The 18,753-nt window shown below is 36.2% G+C and overlaps 1 protein-coding gene across 1 annotated transcript; it reads left to right on the top strand.

Annotated features, from left to right (window-relative positions):
* Positions 1-15,147: 15,147 nt before the first annotated feature.
* On the top strand, positions 15,148-18,174 carry LOC149161391 (putative disease resistance protein At1g63350). Its single transcript, XM_089435519.1, has one exon. It carries the CDS (start codon positions 15,313-15,315, stop codon positions 18,007-18,009), a length of 2,697 nt encoding a protein of 898 aa, XP_089291645.1. The 5' UTR covers positions 15,148-15,312; the 3' UTR covers positions 18,010-18,174.
* The last annotated feature ends 579 nt before the right edge of the window (positions 18,175-18,753 follow it).

Genomic DNA, 18,753 nt, shown 5'->3' with positions numbered 1-18,753 from the left:
GTTATGAGAAAATATTTTTAGATCTGTACGCGGCTTGTCTTTGGCAAAAGCGCGTATGTACGCGGGTTTGATTCATCATAGTAGCGTATACCATTTGAGCTATGATGTCTGAAGTTACAGGTGGTTCTGACTGTTGATGAGTTCTGATGACTGTTTAATGGTGTCAGTATTCTGCATATCTTGGTTGGATGATTGTGTATTGATGGATGAGAACTAATATGGATCAAGATCATAATGACTCATATTTATGTGATCCGATGGACTAGATCTGGGTGCTAACACATATATTATCCTTGTATATGTAATGATCTCATTATGTCTGAAGTCAGGGAGTGCAACAAAGTTATGAATAAGTGATTAATGACATATACGCTGGTTCATCTTGATGAAGTTGCGTATACACGTAGGTTCGACACTTCCAAGTAGCGTATGCACTCTGATGCGTGATTTTGATGGTACATTTGGTTCTGATTGTTATTGCAGAATTCTGTTATGTGTTCTGGTGAATGTGTTGTTGACATGGCTTCACTCTTTCAGTGATTCAGAGATTGATGATGCGAGTATTGATTGTTTTGTGCTTCAATGATATTTATGGGTCCAGTATGAAAATTTGATGAAACGTGGCCTTCAGATTATGTGTTGTGCTTCAGGAGTATCCAGTCTGAAAATTTATGAAACTTAGTACCCGGAGGAGAGAAGATTGTAGGCCGGCGCCTACGTACTAGTATCTTAGCTAGTACAAGAGCAAAAGGGGGTTGGAGCTCCCTTCCAGGAGAGTCTGGAGAACGAGAGAAGGTTGTAGCCTTCTGCAGGTTGTAGCCTGCGTGCTGGTAAAGGACTGCACCAGTACATTGTAAAAGAAGTTTCTTAATAAAGGAAGATAGAAACGAATTGCAGCAGGTGGTTTTCACCCACATTGGGTTTCCACCTTATATCATGGTGTTCATGTGTGCTTCTTGTGTGTGATGATCTGTTCTGTTTTTACTGCTCATATGGTTAATGAAGTTCTGATGCACTAACTAAAGATCAACATTTAATGGATTAACTGAATCATAAGTATTTTGGATATACACTAGTTGCTATAGACACAGCTGCGTATACATGCGGGTTCCCTTGAATGAAGTAGCGTATATATATCTAAGTATGGAAATGTAAAAGTTTTATTGATCTGATAATACTGATTCACCCCCCCCCTCTCAGTATTATTTCCAACAAACTATAGGGGACTTCAAGCTTTGATTTCTTCTTCTTCCATACAAAATCTTAACATACAATAGCCAACCTTAACATATACTTATCCTAATGCTCTTCATCTCCTTCAAATATTCCTTGAATTTGTTAACTACAATTCCACTTAGTTACAACCATCATTGGTCTAAGGATGTGTTGACATGGACGTTGCATGAAAATAGGGTGCCAAATTTTAGAGGCTTTTTATAATTTAGAACTTAAAATTAAAATAAATACACTCTATCTTATCCTCCTCAAATAATATAGCCTTTCCCCCATTTAGAGTATTCCCAGGTACGTAATGTACAAGCACAAGATAACAAACACGGAAGACAAGAGACTTCCTAGGATTACTTCAAATTCCAATGAAAGTCACATACAAATTATGTGGGGGTGAAATAAAGATTCTAATATTTTGGAGAAACAAGGATCTCAACTTTTGGAACATTGATACGGTAGAAAATACCATCACATCTTAATTTCAGGACAACATGGAAGACAAGAGACTTCCTAAGATTACTTCAAATTCCAATGAAAGTCACTTACAAATTATGTGGGGGTGACATAAAGATTCTAATCTTTTGGAGAAACAAGGATCTCAAATTTTGGAAGATTGATACGATAGTAAATACCATCACATCTTAATTTAAGGACAATTAATTTTTGGTGTGATAAATAAATAGAGGGAAATAGAATTTTTAAAACATTGTAAAGAGGCCATTAATACAAATATAGAAGATCAAATTATATTTTTTTTTATAGATAGGTTAAAGAGGAAAACCAATATTGCTAAAATAAGAATTGATTCTCACAAGGTCCTTAGCGAAAAAAAGAGTTGGACAATTTCTAAGATATCTACGGATGAAAGAATTTGTCATCTTTGTGATACTAAGAGGGTGAAGGATGAAAAACGCTCTCCTAAAATGTCTTTCATATGCTCACATCAAATCTTAATTTTAAAACTATATTTGTAACAATACCAACCTTTCTAAACTATGGAGATTTATGAAAACTTCTTTACAATTTGTTTACAACATAGAATAAAATGTCAAAGAAATAATATTAATTCCTTCATAATCTTTTTAAAGTTTGATAGATTTAAAATTGATATCAATGAATAATGAAAATGATAAATGTTTGCCTCAAAGGATAGTTGTATTGGTCGAGCCCTCATTACTAAGTACCTTTCCTATTGGGAGGTCACGAGGTCAAATCTCCTCGATGCCCTTAGGGTTAGGCTAGATATATTAGGCCACTTTGGTGGATCTGTGTGGATTACTGCCCATGGACATAGCGGCCACTAAGTGACCGTGAACCATGGTTGCCTTAACAAAAAAAATACAATGATAAAGGATTAAGAAAAATAAAACAACTTTTTAAATATTAAGGGGTTTTTGCAAGCAAACATATTAGATATCAATTTGGTTTGCATTATTTGTATAGAAAAACTCTTTTATCTAAGGTCATATCCCAAGTATTAACCACAACTAACTTTCTTATTATTTACTTGTATAGTCCACACTTGAAAAATATAATTCCTACTTGTCTAAGTTGTGATTCTTTCTATGTAAAGGAGTGTGTTCCTATTTCTTAAAAGTTGTTTAGATCTAGACGTTTCCTAGATTGGTGTGTGGTTGAGATATTCTCTCAACCAAGTGATTGTGTGTCCAAGATAGTATACCTATTTTGAGACAACACTACATGTGTTTATATGTAACAATATTTGATTAATTTAAGGTGTGATTAGCTTTTTTAAATTGGTATGAGAGCTCATGTGAGCCTAGACCTTGGCCCTTCTAGGAGCTGAGGGAAATAGGAGAATAATGTGACCGTGTGAGTGATTGAGTGTGGTTGTTGATTAACTGTGACAATGTTTGTTTGTCCATATATTACATAAAGAAGTGACATGTTAGTGGTGACTTCAAGTAGCATTCTCTGTGACTTACAACCTTGAGAATAATTTTGTGTGGCTTATGGTATAACACAGTTTGGAGACTTGGCATCTGATCCCTGCCATTAAAGGTTCTCTATGAGCAATTCGATGGCCATTAGAGATGACTAAGTAGAAAACAGGTGGGGAGAGTCATTTCGCTCCCTTTTCATTCAGAGAATTTAGCGATTCCGACATTGGTACCATATTTTCATGGCGAAATTGCTCATGTTATCGCTCTATCTCGTTTCTCTTTGCAATGTTGGCCACCCATCATGGGCATTGACATACTACACCAGCTCCTTCGAAAAAAACACAACTAAATTTCTTGGGCACAGTACCATGAGCTGAGAAACTGAGTTTGGATATTTTGACAAGAAAGGTTACATTGTTAGAAGGGTAATTACCATTCAATTGAATCTATGTTTTTTTTCATCATTTCATGGTGAAGGAATCACTATTTATATTGAACCCCAATGATGGAGAGATCGAAGGCGAAGCAATGCGAATTATTGTTCATCTGATCACTTGTTTTTAAATTTAAATTGCGGTTTTAGCGCAAAAATTAGATTCAGTAGCTAGATTAATCTAGAATACATCAGATAGTCAAAGTGCAGGTTCGTGCAGGTTCTGGAGAAATCGGCAGCAAGCGGCGGTAGTCGGAAAATCACTGTATAATTTACGGCTATCAGTGTATATAAATTTGCGTGTTTGTTAATACAATGATCAAGATCATTTTCATGAGTCTTCAGTGTGTTCTGTGTTTAACTGTGTGCTGTAGTGTTTCTAAGTTGGTATCGGAGCTCAGGTGAACTGCGAACTCAGAGCAAGTGGGCTCGGTGGTGAAGAAGGAAGTGAGTTTGAAGGCACGGTTGTGCGCAAAGATAGTAGTGGAGTTAATATTACAGAAGCGTTGTGAAGCATGTGCGTTGAAGTTGAGTGCTGTCGTGAGACTGTTGAGTCTAGCCGTCTAGCCTAGTATTTGTATGGGCCATTGGAGAAGGCCGAATCTTTTCTCGTGGAAGAGAGCATTCGCTGTTGAGTGAACTTGTAGCGCTGTGATATTGTATGTATGAGCTCCCTGGAAGCGTGGGAGACGTGTTGAGCTAAAGATTGTAAAGAATTTCCAGTCGAAAGTGAAGCTGCTGAAGACTGTTGCCATTTGGAGGAGACAGTGTGTTAAGTGTTGGTGAGCCGTGAGCGTGGGCGACAGAGTTCTGTTTTCTGGTGTTGGTGAGGCTGCTTTGTGCTCGCTGGCCGACAGAGTGGTCCGTTGGATGAAAAACTGGAGACTGCAGCCGAGTGTCTTGTTTGTTGCTGAGAAGATACTTGTGTTTGGCGTGCGTTGTTCGTTTTGACGTATGGAGAACACTGTGTTCCTGGAGACCGTAGAAGAGCTGTGTGCTCTGGAGAAGAAGAGCGTGTGAATGCTAGCGCGGTGAGGAGTCGTTGAAGGTTTGAGCGTGGAGAACTGTTGTGCATAAGTTTGCGCTGGTGCGTTCTGAAGAAAGCAGTTCGCTGAGGCGACGGAGTAAATCAATTTGGGAGAAGGGTATAGCTGTTCGCTGAGCAGAGAGCGATTCCCTTGCTGGAAAACTACGTTGTTGGTCCTGTTCCTGCTTGTTGGAACGGAAATTCAATTTCTGCCCTTTCTGTGGGACCACGCAATGATTTACAGATTTTCTTTTATTTCATGCACAGTGCTTAATCTGTTACTGAAATCATCAGAAACAATGATTATATTTTAGTTTAGATTTAACTTGAAGGAGTGTTTTGACTGACTGTGTATGCCTGAATTGTGTGGGTGTGTGTTGACTGTATGAAATCCAAAGTTGTGGGTTTCGAATCTGTTTGTCTACAACCTGGTGCTACTCTGAAGTCAAAGCTGGCCAGAGTTTAAGGAAAATTTAAGACTAGCTGATATGTCTATCTTTTTAGAGCTTTTTGACAATGATCCTTTTGATGATCATTTTCTCATGAACCCATTTGGGATTAGCAGTATTTTTGAGTTCTTGGACAAACAATGTCATGTTGTTGAAGATCATGTTGAGGTTCCAGCCCAAGGGGATGTTCTGAAGCATGAGGAAACTGTAACTGAAGCGGTGTCTGTCTCAGCCCCTTCAACTGAGGCTCCTGCTGTTGATACTGAAACCATAAAGAAAGAAGAAACAACATCTACCCCTGCACCAGTTGATGCTGAAGCTCCAGTTGAGGTCACTGTTACCACGGTAACTGAGGAGGTTGTAATTCAACCTGTAGAAAACGTTTTCGTATGGGGAGTTCCTCTTCTTCACACCATGGGTGATGAATGTACTAACGTGATTCTATTGAAGTTTCTCCAAGCAAGAGACTTCAAGGTTTCTGAAGCCTTTACTATGCTGAAAAACACAATTCTCTCGAGGAAACGTTTTGGAGCTGACAATATTTTGGAAGAGGACTTTGGTGCTGAGTGGAATAATGTGGCTTACATGCATGATTATGACAAGGAAAGACATTCAGTATGTTACAATAATTATGAGGCATTCCAGAATAAGGAGCTCTACCGGAAGACATTGAATGATGCTGGTGACTGTTTTTTGCGGTGGAGGATTCGGTTATTAGAAAAGGGGAAGCTCCATCACTATTTTATGGCAAGAAAAGTGAAGATGAAGTTGCATCAACAAAGGAACAAGCATGAACCTTTTAATAAGAAGGCAAAAATGAAATGTTTTGTTGTAAGCCTAGCTGAGACTTAGACCAGCAGGCAAGTTAAAGTTTAGGTCATCATGATTAAGAGTATAGTGTCTGTATATCGTGCTATAGTATATATTTGTTATATAGTTGGAATTAAGGGGGAGTGTTGGAAGATATTAATTCCAACTACCACTGTTAATGCAATAGCTAGATTAATCTAGAATACAGCAGATAGTCAAAGTGCAGGTTCGTGCAGGTTCTGGAGAAATCGGCAGCAAGCGGAGGTAGTCGGCAAATCACTGTAGAATTTACGGCTATCAATGTATATAAATTTGCGTGTTTGTTAATACAATGATCAAGCTCATTTTCATGAGTCTTCAGTGTGTTCTGTGTTTAACTGTGTGTTGTAGTGTTTTAAGTATTCTTTGGAAAAAATAGATCAGATGTTGCAATTTGGTGATCTAGCAAGCTATCTGGTAGAAAAATTAGTTGTATTTCTCGGTGCGTATTGGAGAATCAACATAAAATATTTTTCTCGCTTTGACTGTGCAAAGCGTACATAAGGAAGCAATCTATAGCTTCAGTCAGGGTTTTGAAAAGTGGCATTGACATAATGTTCAGGTAAAGGGTGCTAGTAAAACACTAGATAGTCATTTTCTTAATGGCCTTACAGTTCTTCGTAGCAGCATTCGAGAATTATTGTGTAGTGAAGCGATGGACTCCCCTGGTGTTCCAACAATTCATGCCTCTGTCTTCTCACCACAGGAAAATGCGTTTTTCGGGACATGTTTTATGATGGTAATCTAAGAGAGGAAGCAGGAGCGATTGTTTGTCGTGTGGAACAATCTCTCCGACGTTTTGGATCAGTGGAAATGTTGATACACTCCAACCATGGTGTGATTTTTTTCAAATAGTGGTTTAAATTCATTTGTGCGCAGAGATAGAGAATTTTAATGTTTTGTTAATATGAAATTTTATTTTTTATCTTGGAATCATGAATAAAAATATTGAGCCTTGTTGAGCCTAGCTAACTCAATATAGGTAAAGTTATTTTGTTAGAATTCTCGACTCTAACGAATGACAAGTTAAGCATGGAATTCCAAGACTTAATTGACAATGAAAATGACAAATATGCTCAAGACGTGAATAATTTCAAAAGATGAGGTAAAGGAGCAGCAATAGCCATTAAAAGATGATAGACAACCAAGTTAAAGTTTGTGTGAGTTTGTGGAATAGACTAATGATGATGATGTATTATGTGTCATATACATTTATTAGTAAGCAAGTCTAGGATGTTTTGTAGTGGTCTTTGTAAAGTATATCCCTTGTAACTCCATGAGTTGGAGTGTGTAATGTAACCCTGATGAGGCATGTGTACCCCCATAAAGTTCGTGGTAATCTTAAAACCACTATGTAAGTGTAGGTTTTTGGTAAGCCATAAACCACTTTGCATTGTAGGTTTATGATAAGCCAAAAACCACATGTGGGGGTGAAGTGGACAGAGATTCTTGTAGCCATGGTTTAAGGTCAATCGATAAAACCCTGTGCATGGTTTAGGGTCAGTCGACAAAACCCTAGGCATGGTTTAGGGTAAGTCGATAAAACCCAGGGCATGGTTATGGGTAATTCGAGAAACCCATGATGACAATGATGGAGGGGGATTTGTAATTACAGGTACATGTATGGAGGTGTTGGTTGAATGAACCATGTACACGAATATGGAGATATTGGTTGACTGAACCATGTACACGAAAGGCATACTAGTCGACTGGTGATTGGTACTCATGCATTCTGGTAGATGGTTATTCCTTTATATGGACATTGGCATATTCTTTTTTACCATGTTTGTAAACACTTGGACCGTAACTAGACTTTGTAAATTGAGATCGCGACAAATAGTTGTTAAGGGCGCGACTTAAAACATATCATTCCTACTTGTCTCAGTTGTGATTCTTTCTATATAAAAGAGTATGTTCTTGTTTCTTAGGAGTTGTTAAGATCTAGATGTTTCCTAGTTTGGTGTGTGGTTGGGATATTCTCTCAACCTAGTAATTGTGTGTCCAATATAATCTACTTATCTTGAGACAACACTACATGCATTTATATGTAATATTATTTTATTAATTTAAAGTGTGATCAATTTTTATAAATTCCACTTCATTTTTTAAAAACATTTAAAATTAAAATTAAAACTCCTTTTTCATAATAATGTAAATAAAAATTGACATAATGTAAATAAAAATCGACAAATGTAAAATAATCATAATTTAACATAAATTTTGATTAGATATTCAACTTGATCTAAGAAGAACAAATAATCTTCCTTTACATAGTGTTTTCAAAAAGTGATTCTATTAATTTTTATTAATTTAAAATAAAGAACGGGAAGAATAAAAACACTGAAGCGTCGATAGGAAAAGGATATTAAAGCATAAGTGGTTGATGAAGAATAAATGACAATCTTGACCGAGTTTAAAATTGCATGTAATTAAATGTTTCCAAATTCTGGGGGAAAAAAATTAAATATTTCCATATTTCATTTTACCTAATTTAATGGAGTCATTATTTTATTTCAGTGCTCCTTGAAATGACTAGGTAACCTCGTGTCGGAGGATATACGGCAGGGGTTGGAAAAAATGGCATTGCATAGTGGAAATTGGAATACTTTTCCTAAAGCGTTAACATTCCCGTCTGTATGGTTGTGTGAGGAGGGTTCACGTTGTCTGAATGGAGCTTCCACCCACCTCAAGTCAAGTCAAATACCTTGCTTCCACCCACCTCAAGTCGAGTCAAGTTGCTGCTTCCCAGCTACTCAGTACGAATGGACCGGAGAAAAAAGAAAGTACGAATGGTTGCTGCCACTAGGTAACCTCGTGTCGCAGGATATACGGCAGGGGTTGGAAATTGGAATACTTTTAAATAAAACTGAGGGTGCACGTTTTTGGAATAAAACTGGCCTGCTTCCACTAGAGAAAATAAGAAGAAAATGGGGCCATTTTGGATGCGACAAATACCTTGCTTCCACCCACCTCAAGTCAAGTCAAGTTGCTGCTTCCCAGCTACTCAGTTCGAATGGACTGGAGAAAAAAAAAATACTAATGGTTGCCTACCACTTCATGGATGCATTCAGTCCAATTTGAGAGCAGTAGGGTTGAATATCTGGGTTTTTTATTATATTTCTAAGCGTTTGAAGTGGAAGTGGAAAAATAAGCCAAAATCTACTATTTGGCATATAATTAAGGATGGTTCTGGTATAATGGAGTGTGGTTATAATTAGATTAAAAAAGCAAGCGATGTGAATGATTGGATAAAAATGATGGTTGGAGTTTTGAATTTATTTTTATTAGAAGAATTAAATTTCTTACTATTTTCATACTTTTGTTTATAATTATTACTAGTCTTCATTGAATTAAATTTCTAGCTTTTATATCTATTAAATTTTCATTCTCTTTTGGTAGATTGCATGTATTGCATGGTTTGAAAGGGGTTTACTCAAATTCATTTTTTCTAGCTTCTTTAATGGCTCTATAGAAATTTTGAAATCCTCATTTTCATCGACACTTTTGTAATTATTGAAGTATTTGTCCTCAACTTCACTTGGGCTATACTCACTATATAAAGCATCAATTGCATGTTTCTATGAATTATTCTCATTTATAACCTTTTATTCAGATTTGTCATCTTTTTCTTTTATTCGAGATAATTTATCTCAACATATTCATCTAGTGTCTCTCTTTCCTCCTTACACTCATCAAGAACATCCTCTCTTTCCCCCCCTCCCACTATGTTATTGCTACTACCTAGCATGACTTCTTCCCTTTTCCTCAAATTAGGTAAGACATGGTTTTTTGTTGTAATTTAAACATCATGTAGAAATATTTATTCAATCCCTTTGACTCCTTGGTTTCTCTTGGAATCTCCTTCTCTATCTACCAACTCCTTAGTACAACATTGAATGTATGATAAAAAAAATGAGTTCATTTCTCCTTGAAATTTTATTTTCAACACCGCTCTTTTGAAAAAACCATATATGTTCATATCATTCCTCCATGTCCTTGTATCTACTCATTAACTCTATTTATCATATATAACTGAAAATCGCAATGGCATTCTATTTGTCAATGTGCCCAACTTTCCAAATTAGCTATATGTATATCCCACTAGTGTGCAAGGGTACCTTTCACAATCATGTCTGAATATTGTATTATTTTTTTTTCTAGTATGAACTCCTCAAATACCATGAAATCTAAAGGGGCCATGCAACACATCTCCAATCTAGTGCACATATTTCTCAACTAATGTGCATCTTCTATTGGACATCTCATATCCTCTTTCCTACCATCTATTCATTGCATCTTCATAATTTGTATCAAAAGAATATATTATCCTCCAACTCAACTCTCCATTTGCAATTGAATTTCTGTAGTCATTTCTTATTGATATAATATTGCATATATTCCCAAAACTAAAGTTTGAACTTCATCATTGTTTGAGTACATGAATCTTTCACCTTTAATGGGATCCAAAGGTGCAACAACCCTTAGTGCATCTATTTCAAAGACATCTTCTTCTTCTTTAAATTCATAATTGCATTGTCATCAAATGTCCAATATATTCCCAAAACATTTGGGTAAGGATCCTTTCCATCCATTATTTCATTCATTTCAAAATAAACCAGTGTCTTTTCCCCATCAATGTCAACCTCTACATCCTCTGCCCCTTGATGGGATAAATCCTATACAGATTTGCTAATCTTAGTTGAATAGGTGACTAAACTAGCTTTGGTCTCCCCATAAACTCCCAAGACTTTTGTGAAAGAATGTTCATGTTAGATTGTAGATCCATTATAACATACTCCATCTCATAACCTACTAACTCTATTTTCATTTTAGATTCCTTACATGTCCTTATCTTGTTCTTAATAATGTTGTTTTGGAAAAGGATCCAAGATAGGAGTGTCATCCTCTAACATAAATTTCCACCTTATTAGAATCTTTGTCAACTTCCTATATGCATTCCAACCATTAAGTAATTTCCATTTGAGAAAATAATTTACTTTCCTCTCTAGTTCAATATACTTGTTCGTATGGTTTGTGCGTCCCTCTCTAACATTGGTGCATTCTATGAGGTCTCCATTTCATTACGTAGTAATTTCTTTGATTTGGGTAGGTCAAATTTTGATGGTGATGGATAAATTATTATAAATTATCTTACTTGATAATATTTTTTCTGCATCTAGGTTAGTACTCCTTGATCTTCCTCTTGTCAATACAATGATTGTAACTACTTAACTATCTTCTTCCCTTTGTGGCTTTAAACTTACCATGTTGACCCTCTTTCATTTTTCTTCCAACTTCTCTATCAATTTAGAACATTATTCAATATTGTGTTCAATACCATGGCAATGTCCACACACTATGTGGGGTTAAGTACAATAATGTGCAATTTTCACTAATTTTCCATAATTAAAGAAAGTAAATAGTTCACCATATCGTCTTCATCCTTGTTCTTAGTATCTTGCTATTCCATTGGTAATGCTATCATTTGACCCATGAACCCTATGTGTATCAATGATATGCTCCTTCTTGTAGTGACTTAAAATTATTTACATCATTCCACATAGATTTGCAAAAATCGTAAAATGTTGTGTTCACATTAATCTAGTATTTCTATAGCATGGGGCATTGAGGTGGCTTGTGTCCCACAACTTGCGTATTTCATACAAATTTCATTTTGTTCTTGTTCGGAAAGGATTTGATGCACCAATCAAAATTTAATTAGTCAACACTAGATATTCATTTTTATGGTGACATACTATTCTACATAAAGTACATGGCACATTCTCTCTTCTAGCCTTACACTTGGCCATATCTTATAGTTGCATTAGGGGAATATTGAGGTCTAAAATGGGCATCCTAAGGAAATTATAAAATAATAGTGGAAATAATAAAATAAGACTAGATTACATTATCAAATTTTAGAGGGAAAAAATAAAAAACTATTTTTTCAACTCGTATTTTCAACTTATCTCCCTATGGGTTTACTCAAATTTCAAGCGACAACACACTTTGGATGCATAATTTGATCCCTCATACAAGGAGTGCCCATGTTACATACTTTTGATGGATTCTGCTACACAAAAAATGAGAAATACATAAAAAAACGTGAATTGTGATCACATTTTCTCATTTTTCGTGTAGCGGGGTCCATCGAAAGTATGAAACATGGGTACTACTTGGATGAGGAATTAAATTTTACATCCAACGAGTACTGCCACTCAAAATTTGAGTAAAAACTTAGGGAGATAAGTTGAAAATAAGAGTTGAAAAAATAGTTTTATTATTTTTTAATCTTTTTACTTTTTTTACTCCAAAAATGGTGTATCATCCCCCATGGTTGACAACATCATCTTGAATCCTGTTGGTCCTTATAAAGTTTATTTTGGCTATATATTTTTCTTAGGAGGCCCATTTTAGACCTCAAAATTCCCCTAATGGACTAGTTAAGGCATCCAATTGATTTTGAACCTACATTAATCGTAAGATTGATTGAACACATCCCCCTATGGATTCGAGGAGTGTAACTATATGAAAGGCTTCAACATATGTGGATATCTTATGTTGAGTAAGGGGAATTCTAATATGCGAGAATAGTATTAGAATGAACCACTCTCTATGCTAGACATATTGGCTTTGGAATGTCATTTTTTCCACCAGATCCTTAAATATTTGATCATAGTCCTGAATTATTTTCTCCCGCTTTTTGTTTTATTTCCTTCAACTCTACAAGGCATTAGTTTTTAAATATGGGCTATTTTAGTTCTTTCATCAATTCATTCTTTATTTCATTTATACCTTTGGTTTGTCCTACTGGAAGATATATTTCGTCATTCATGTACCATTGTATATCTTTGTCTTTAAAAGAGATTTCTAAATGCACATTCCTTTGTGCTTTATATGTGATTTTATTCATGGTCTAAATTGCTTAACACACAAACTAGTATTTCTTGGCATCATTCCTCCAAGTTCCATCGAACATGGGGGGCCTAATAATTGTATCAATTGTTGTTCTTTCCATTAAAATATTGAAATTTCTTGTCATTGCTCCACCTGTATTATTTGTTACTATTCCTATTCTTTGCTCGTTTATATTTCTAACTTCTATATTTATCACAAAATTATCATTTTAGATTACATGTAGGGGATGGTTCTAAAGGGGTTTGTTCAAATCCATTGTCTCTAATTTCTTCTTCAATGTATCTAGAGAATTCTTTGATCTTCATTTTCTCCAATAGCTCTACAATTGCTAAAGTATCATCACTTTTAGTGGAATCATCCTTCACTTAACTTAGGGAATATTTTTTTTATAAATCATCAGTTACATGTTCCTCAAAATCATTCTTATCATTAACCTTCCATCAGGGATTGATATCTTCTACTTCAACTCTATCATAAATTATCATGGTATATCTTCTAGTGCCTCTCTTCTCTTTAAACATACCTCTAGTTCCTCTCTTTCCTTTGCATACTTAGGCATACCATCTCTCTCTCTCTCTCTCTCCCCATACTACTGCCTAGTATGTCCTCTCTCATTTTCTTTAAAGTATCCATCTGTAGCTTCCAAATTGTTTTGCATAATACGTTCTTGCATTCATATCTCCTTGTCACAACTTTATTTCACTCCTTTAGATCCTTTTCTTATGATCTATTTCATCTTCCCTTCCTCTTTCATCAAGCCCCCCTTTCTAAGGGCTTATGTTTCCATCGTGCTTGATATCATGTACATCAACCCTTTGTACAAAAACAAAATCTTATTCCATAATAGGATTACTTTGAGAAATATTCCTATTGGCCTCATCCTTAAATACCTCTCATTAATGCTAAAAGAGGTCAACTATAATTAATAGCAAACTCTGCAATGTAACCCTCCTTAACTTCTTGAAACTAATATTCTATTGCATGCAACCACTAGTTATCTAATATATTGAGCCTTTCAAGTATATCTTGATAACAAATTATAGGTCCTTACCTTGCGTTTAAATCAAATCATACTCTGTAACAGTGACCTATTGTGTCATAGTCTATAATAGTGATTATATCCCAAGTATTAATCACAACTAACCCGTTTATTATGGAGTTGTATAATCCATTTCACTAAATCCCAAGTATTAATCACAACTAATCCGTTTATTATAGAGTTGTATAGTCAACTTCACTTAATATTATTAAAATTTTACTAAATATATTAGAAAACAAAATAGATTTTAATCAAGATCAAATAATAAATTTAATTTGCTCTTCTTAAAAAGATGAAAAAAATATATATAACATTTAAAAATAAAAATAAAATTAATAAATTTATTTGGATCTTCTCAGAAAGATGAATTTTTTTTTTTTTCTAACATCTAAGATCTTCTAAGAAAGATAAAAGAAAAGAATATATAACATCTAAAATTACTTTCTGAGAAAAGAATATATAATCTCTAAAAATAGAATTAGAATTTCACATATTTTTAATTAACTATTAAAAATGTAGAATTATATTTGATTAGAGATTAAATTTGATCCATAAAATTGAAAATAACAAATAATCTTTGTTTACACATTATTTTAAAAAAGTGATACTATTAAATTTTTATTAATATAAAATAAAGAATTGTAAGAACATCCATAAGAATAAAAAAACCCGAAGTGTAAATATTAAAGTATAAGGGTTTAATGAAATTATGGGAAGAATAAAAAAACCTTGAGTGTAAATATTAGAGTATAGTATAAAGGGTTTAATAAAATTATGGGAAGAATAAATGACATTCATTGTTTAAAATTGCATGGGATTAAATATTCCATATTTCTTTTCATGGAGTCATTATTTTATTTCAGTGCTCCTTGACATGATTAGGGAATCTAGTGTTGGTGGATACACCAGCAGGGGTTGGAAAAAATTGCATTGCATAGTGCTTTGTATAGTGGAAATTGGAATACTTTCGTAAAAGCATTAACTTTCCAGTCTGTATGATTGTGTTAGGAGGGCCCACGATATGGAAGCCATCTGTAAAGGTTCCTCCCATCTCTGTAATACGAAGTTCTGTAACAAAGCCTGGAATTGATTCCCATCAGAAATACGTTGGAATCGCAATAGAAATTGGTACTATGGAGATTGAGGGTATCCAAACCTACTCCTTTTAAGTAGGGCCACTGTAAATAGTGAAAAGAAGAAGAAGGTGGGGCCATTTTGGAGGGGACAAATGCCTTGCTTCCACCCACCTAAAGGCAAGTTGAGTTGCTGCTTCCCAGCTGTTGAGTAGGAATGGACGGGAGAAAATAAATAAATACTCATGCTTGCCTGCTACTTCATGGATGCATTCACTGCAATTTGAGAGCAGAAAGATCTGAATATTGTTACTGCTTTTGCGGTGGGAAGAGAAATCTTGAGCGCCTCTCATTTGGAAGACCTTGCGCTTTCTCACTCTTGTGAACGCAATGGCCTGCTGCTCAGATATTGGGACTGGGGCTGCAGCCAATGTTTTGCCCAGCCTCTTGAAAAGGTTTGTTCAAGAGGTGAAATTGGTCATCTCTTTGCCTCAATCTTTCCGCGACATGGAGCATGAAGTTGAGCGTCTGAACAATCTAGTAAATGATATAAATGTGGAGCTCGCTCAACTACAAATGAACCCTAGAAGTGTAGTGAGAGCTTGGCTGGATAAGGCAGGCGACGCCATAGAACGATCACGGTCTATTGGCAGACAGTACGAGCTACACAAGAACTGTCTCAATTGGTGTCCTAATTACGTCTGCCGCTACAGAGTCAGCAAAGATATCAGAGATTGGAAAGCAACTGTTGCTCAGCTCCACTCAGAGAAGGATTCTGATCTTCCTCCAACCGGGGAATACGGGGATTCTAATCCGCCCGCCCAGTTGCCGATTTTGACCCCCGAAGCTGGTTTTGAAGGAAATGCAATAAAATTTTTACAGTCGGAGGTTGAGGAGAGGTTGACAGAAGATAGCAACACCCGAATTATTGGTGTGTACGGCATGGGGGGTGTCGGCAAGACTTCGCTGCTTCAGACCATCAACAACAGCCTCAAGGTACGGAGTTCTTTTGATCCCATCATTTGGGTAACAGTTTCCAAAGATTATGATATCTCAAAGCTGCAAGATTGCATAGCCAGTAGATTAAACTTACAGCAAAACTTCCCTGACAAATCTGATTTGGAAGGGCGAAAGCATAGGTTGTGGTCTTATTTAAAGAATAAAAGATTTCTTCTTCTCCTAGATGACATGTGGAAGACTCTTGAGCTGCAAAGCCTAGGAGTGTCAATGAATGACACTGGTTCTAAAGTTGTTTTGACTACTCGAAATAAACGAGTATGTACCAGTATGGGAGCCAAAGATCCAATAAAAGTGGTGCCTCTGTCGGAAGAGGAGGGCTGGCGGCTGTTTTCTAGGCGAACAAATGTTCCACAGGAAATAGAAGGCATTGCAAGGCAAATAGCAGGGGAATGCAAAGGTTTGCCTCTCGCTATAAATGTAGTTGCCGCTGCGATGGCAGATAAAGTTTATCCACATGAGTGGGAACATGCTCTACTCCAGATGCAAAACGTTGATAAGACGTTTTATGAGCTGCACGAAGAAATGGACGAGAAAGTCTTCCGACATTTGAAATGGAGTTACGATGTTCTGCCAGATTATTTGAAGACGTGTTTTGTGTATTTTGCAGCTTATCCCGAAGACACAGTAATCATGTGTGAAGAGGTCATAGACATGTGGATCGCAGATGACCTGGTGAAGAGCAGTGGAGAGAGCTATTTGCCTGATACTGCGCACTGTTTTATCGACTTCCTCCGAGATCGTTGTTTGATTGAGGTGGTACAGACCGATGGGGTGGGAAGGGTTCAGTATGTTAAAATGCACGACGTCATTCGTGATCTGGCGATTCTCATTGCCCAGAAGGAGCACAGGTGTTTTTTTAAAGCAGGGCAGGGCGTGAGTCATTTTCCCTCTGAGACAGACACCGACGGCTGTGCAAGAATGTCGTTGATGAGGAATGCTCTACACTCCCTGCCCACAACCTTCCGATGCTCGTCCCTCTCAGTTCTGCTGTTAAGGGAGAATCGTGGTATTGAAGAAATTCCTGGAAGTTTCCTGAACGAGTTGCCCTCATTAAGGGTCCTAGATCTTAGTAAGACAGGAATAAAGTCTCTTCCGCCCACTATCGGAAATCTGAAACATCTTTCCTTCCTCCGACTACATGAAACGAGCATCAGCGAATTGCCGGAAAGCATTGGCGATCTGAAGGAGCTCCAGTTCTTGAATGTTTATTGGTGTTCTCAATTAAGGTGCCTTCAGGAGAGAATAAGTGAATTGAAACGTTTGAGGGCCCTCGACCTAACCGGGTGCCACAATTTGAGGCATCTTCCGCGTGGCATATCGGAATTGGTTTCACTGGAGATATTGCAGTGTGGGAGGGGGATTGCATTGGATTTCGAGGAGGAGGAGGGGGCACTGGATGCAGAAAGAAAGAATGTTTGTATAAAGGATCTCCGAAGTTTGAGCAGTCTCAGGGTTTTGCACGTCGGAATAAAATCGGCACTTAAGGAGGGGGTTATGGGGAATTGGTCAAAGATGAGAAGTTTGTCTTTGATCTTTATGGGAGCAGTTGGTCAAGATTACCTTCCCCAGGATATGCAGGCAATGAAAGATCTGGAAAGATTCTCTCTTGAAGGATGCAATGTGGAGCGGCTGCCTGGTTGGGTTACTCAATTCCGAAAGCTCGCATACCTTTGGCTAAATGGATGTAACCAGCTGAAAGAGCTCCCCGCGGAGTTGCCATGTCTGAGAACGCTAAGGATAAATGGATGTTCTAAATTGGAGGCGTTGGAGTTGGGGATGGGTTTTCCAAAGCTACAGGAGTTGGGTCTTTGGTGTTTAGAGTCGTTGGAGTGTGTGGGGCCCGTGGGGGCAGCAAGTGGAAGTGGAGGGTTGGGACCATTAGCCCCCATGCTCAAGTCTCTCAATGTATACAATTGTCCGAAATGGAAGAGATTGCGTGGGGGATGGGATAAGCTGAAGTGTCTGGAGGAAATAGAATGCGAGAGAGAATGGTGGGATGCAATTGAATGGGATGAACCCACCATGAAGACGTCACTTGATGGTAAATTTAAAAGTAGATATGGTTAGATATGGTATGTGGAATGGATTGTAGTCCCTCATTGTGTAACTTGTATGGAATATCTTGTAAATATAATATTTATATTAAATCTTATTTAGTCATTTAACATACGTTGCCTATGTTGCCCTCTTATATAGACAATTTGATATTTCTATGGAGAAATAAAGCTTTTATCCAAGATATGTCGAAGGTATAATTTTTTAATTAAGATGGGGCAAAGTCATATAGCTCGGCAAATATATTATACATTCAACATAAGATGCGTAGAAGTCACGTTGTGAATGAAAGAAATCATTAATTATTGATTACTTTTAAGACTTCGAACTTTAATTTTTTTTTTATAGATGATAAGTTTTTATTAATACTGTTAATTCCTCACTAAATGTGTATACCCAGTTCTGGGCTCCCATTTTTTTGATGAGTGTAAAAGTTTTTATTAACACACGATTTCATATGTAATTATGTATCTATTTTAAGTAAAATTAAGTTTGATATATTTTTAGTATGCATTGTAATGGTTTTATGTCGTTTTCATGGAAATTAGTTTATATAATTTTTGTTGAGATGGTAATTTTTTTTTGTTGTGTAAGTTTTATTTTTGAATATATAATTTATTTTTTTTGAAAAATTGAAAATATTTGTATTGTGTATATTATATAATTTAATCTTACAATTTCAATAAATTTTTGCTAAGTTTTAAACAAAATCAATTAAAAATATATTTTTAAAAATACAAAACATAAAAAAATAAA

This window comes from Pinus tabuliformis, chromosome 5_2 (assembly GCF_031772625.1).
Source record: "Pinus tabuliformis cultivar Carrire ecotype Pingquan chromosome 5_2, CPIR1, whole genome shotgun sequence".
In the NCBI taxonomy this organism is placed as follows: Eukaryota; Viridiplantae; Streptophyta; class Pinopsida; order Pinales; family Pinaceae; genus Pinus; species Pinus tabuliformis.
Note: the sequence above shows the minus strand (reverse complement) of the source record. Positions and strands in the feature narration are given on the sequence as shown.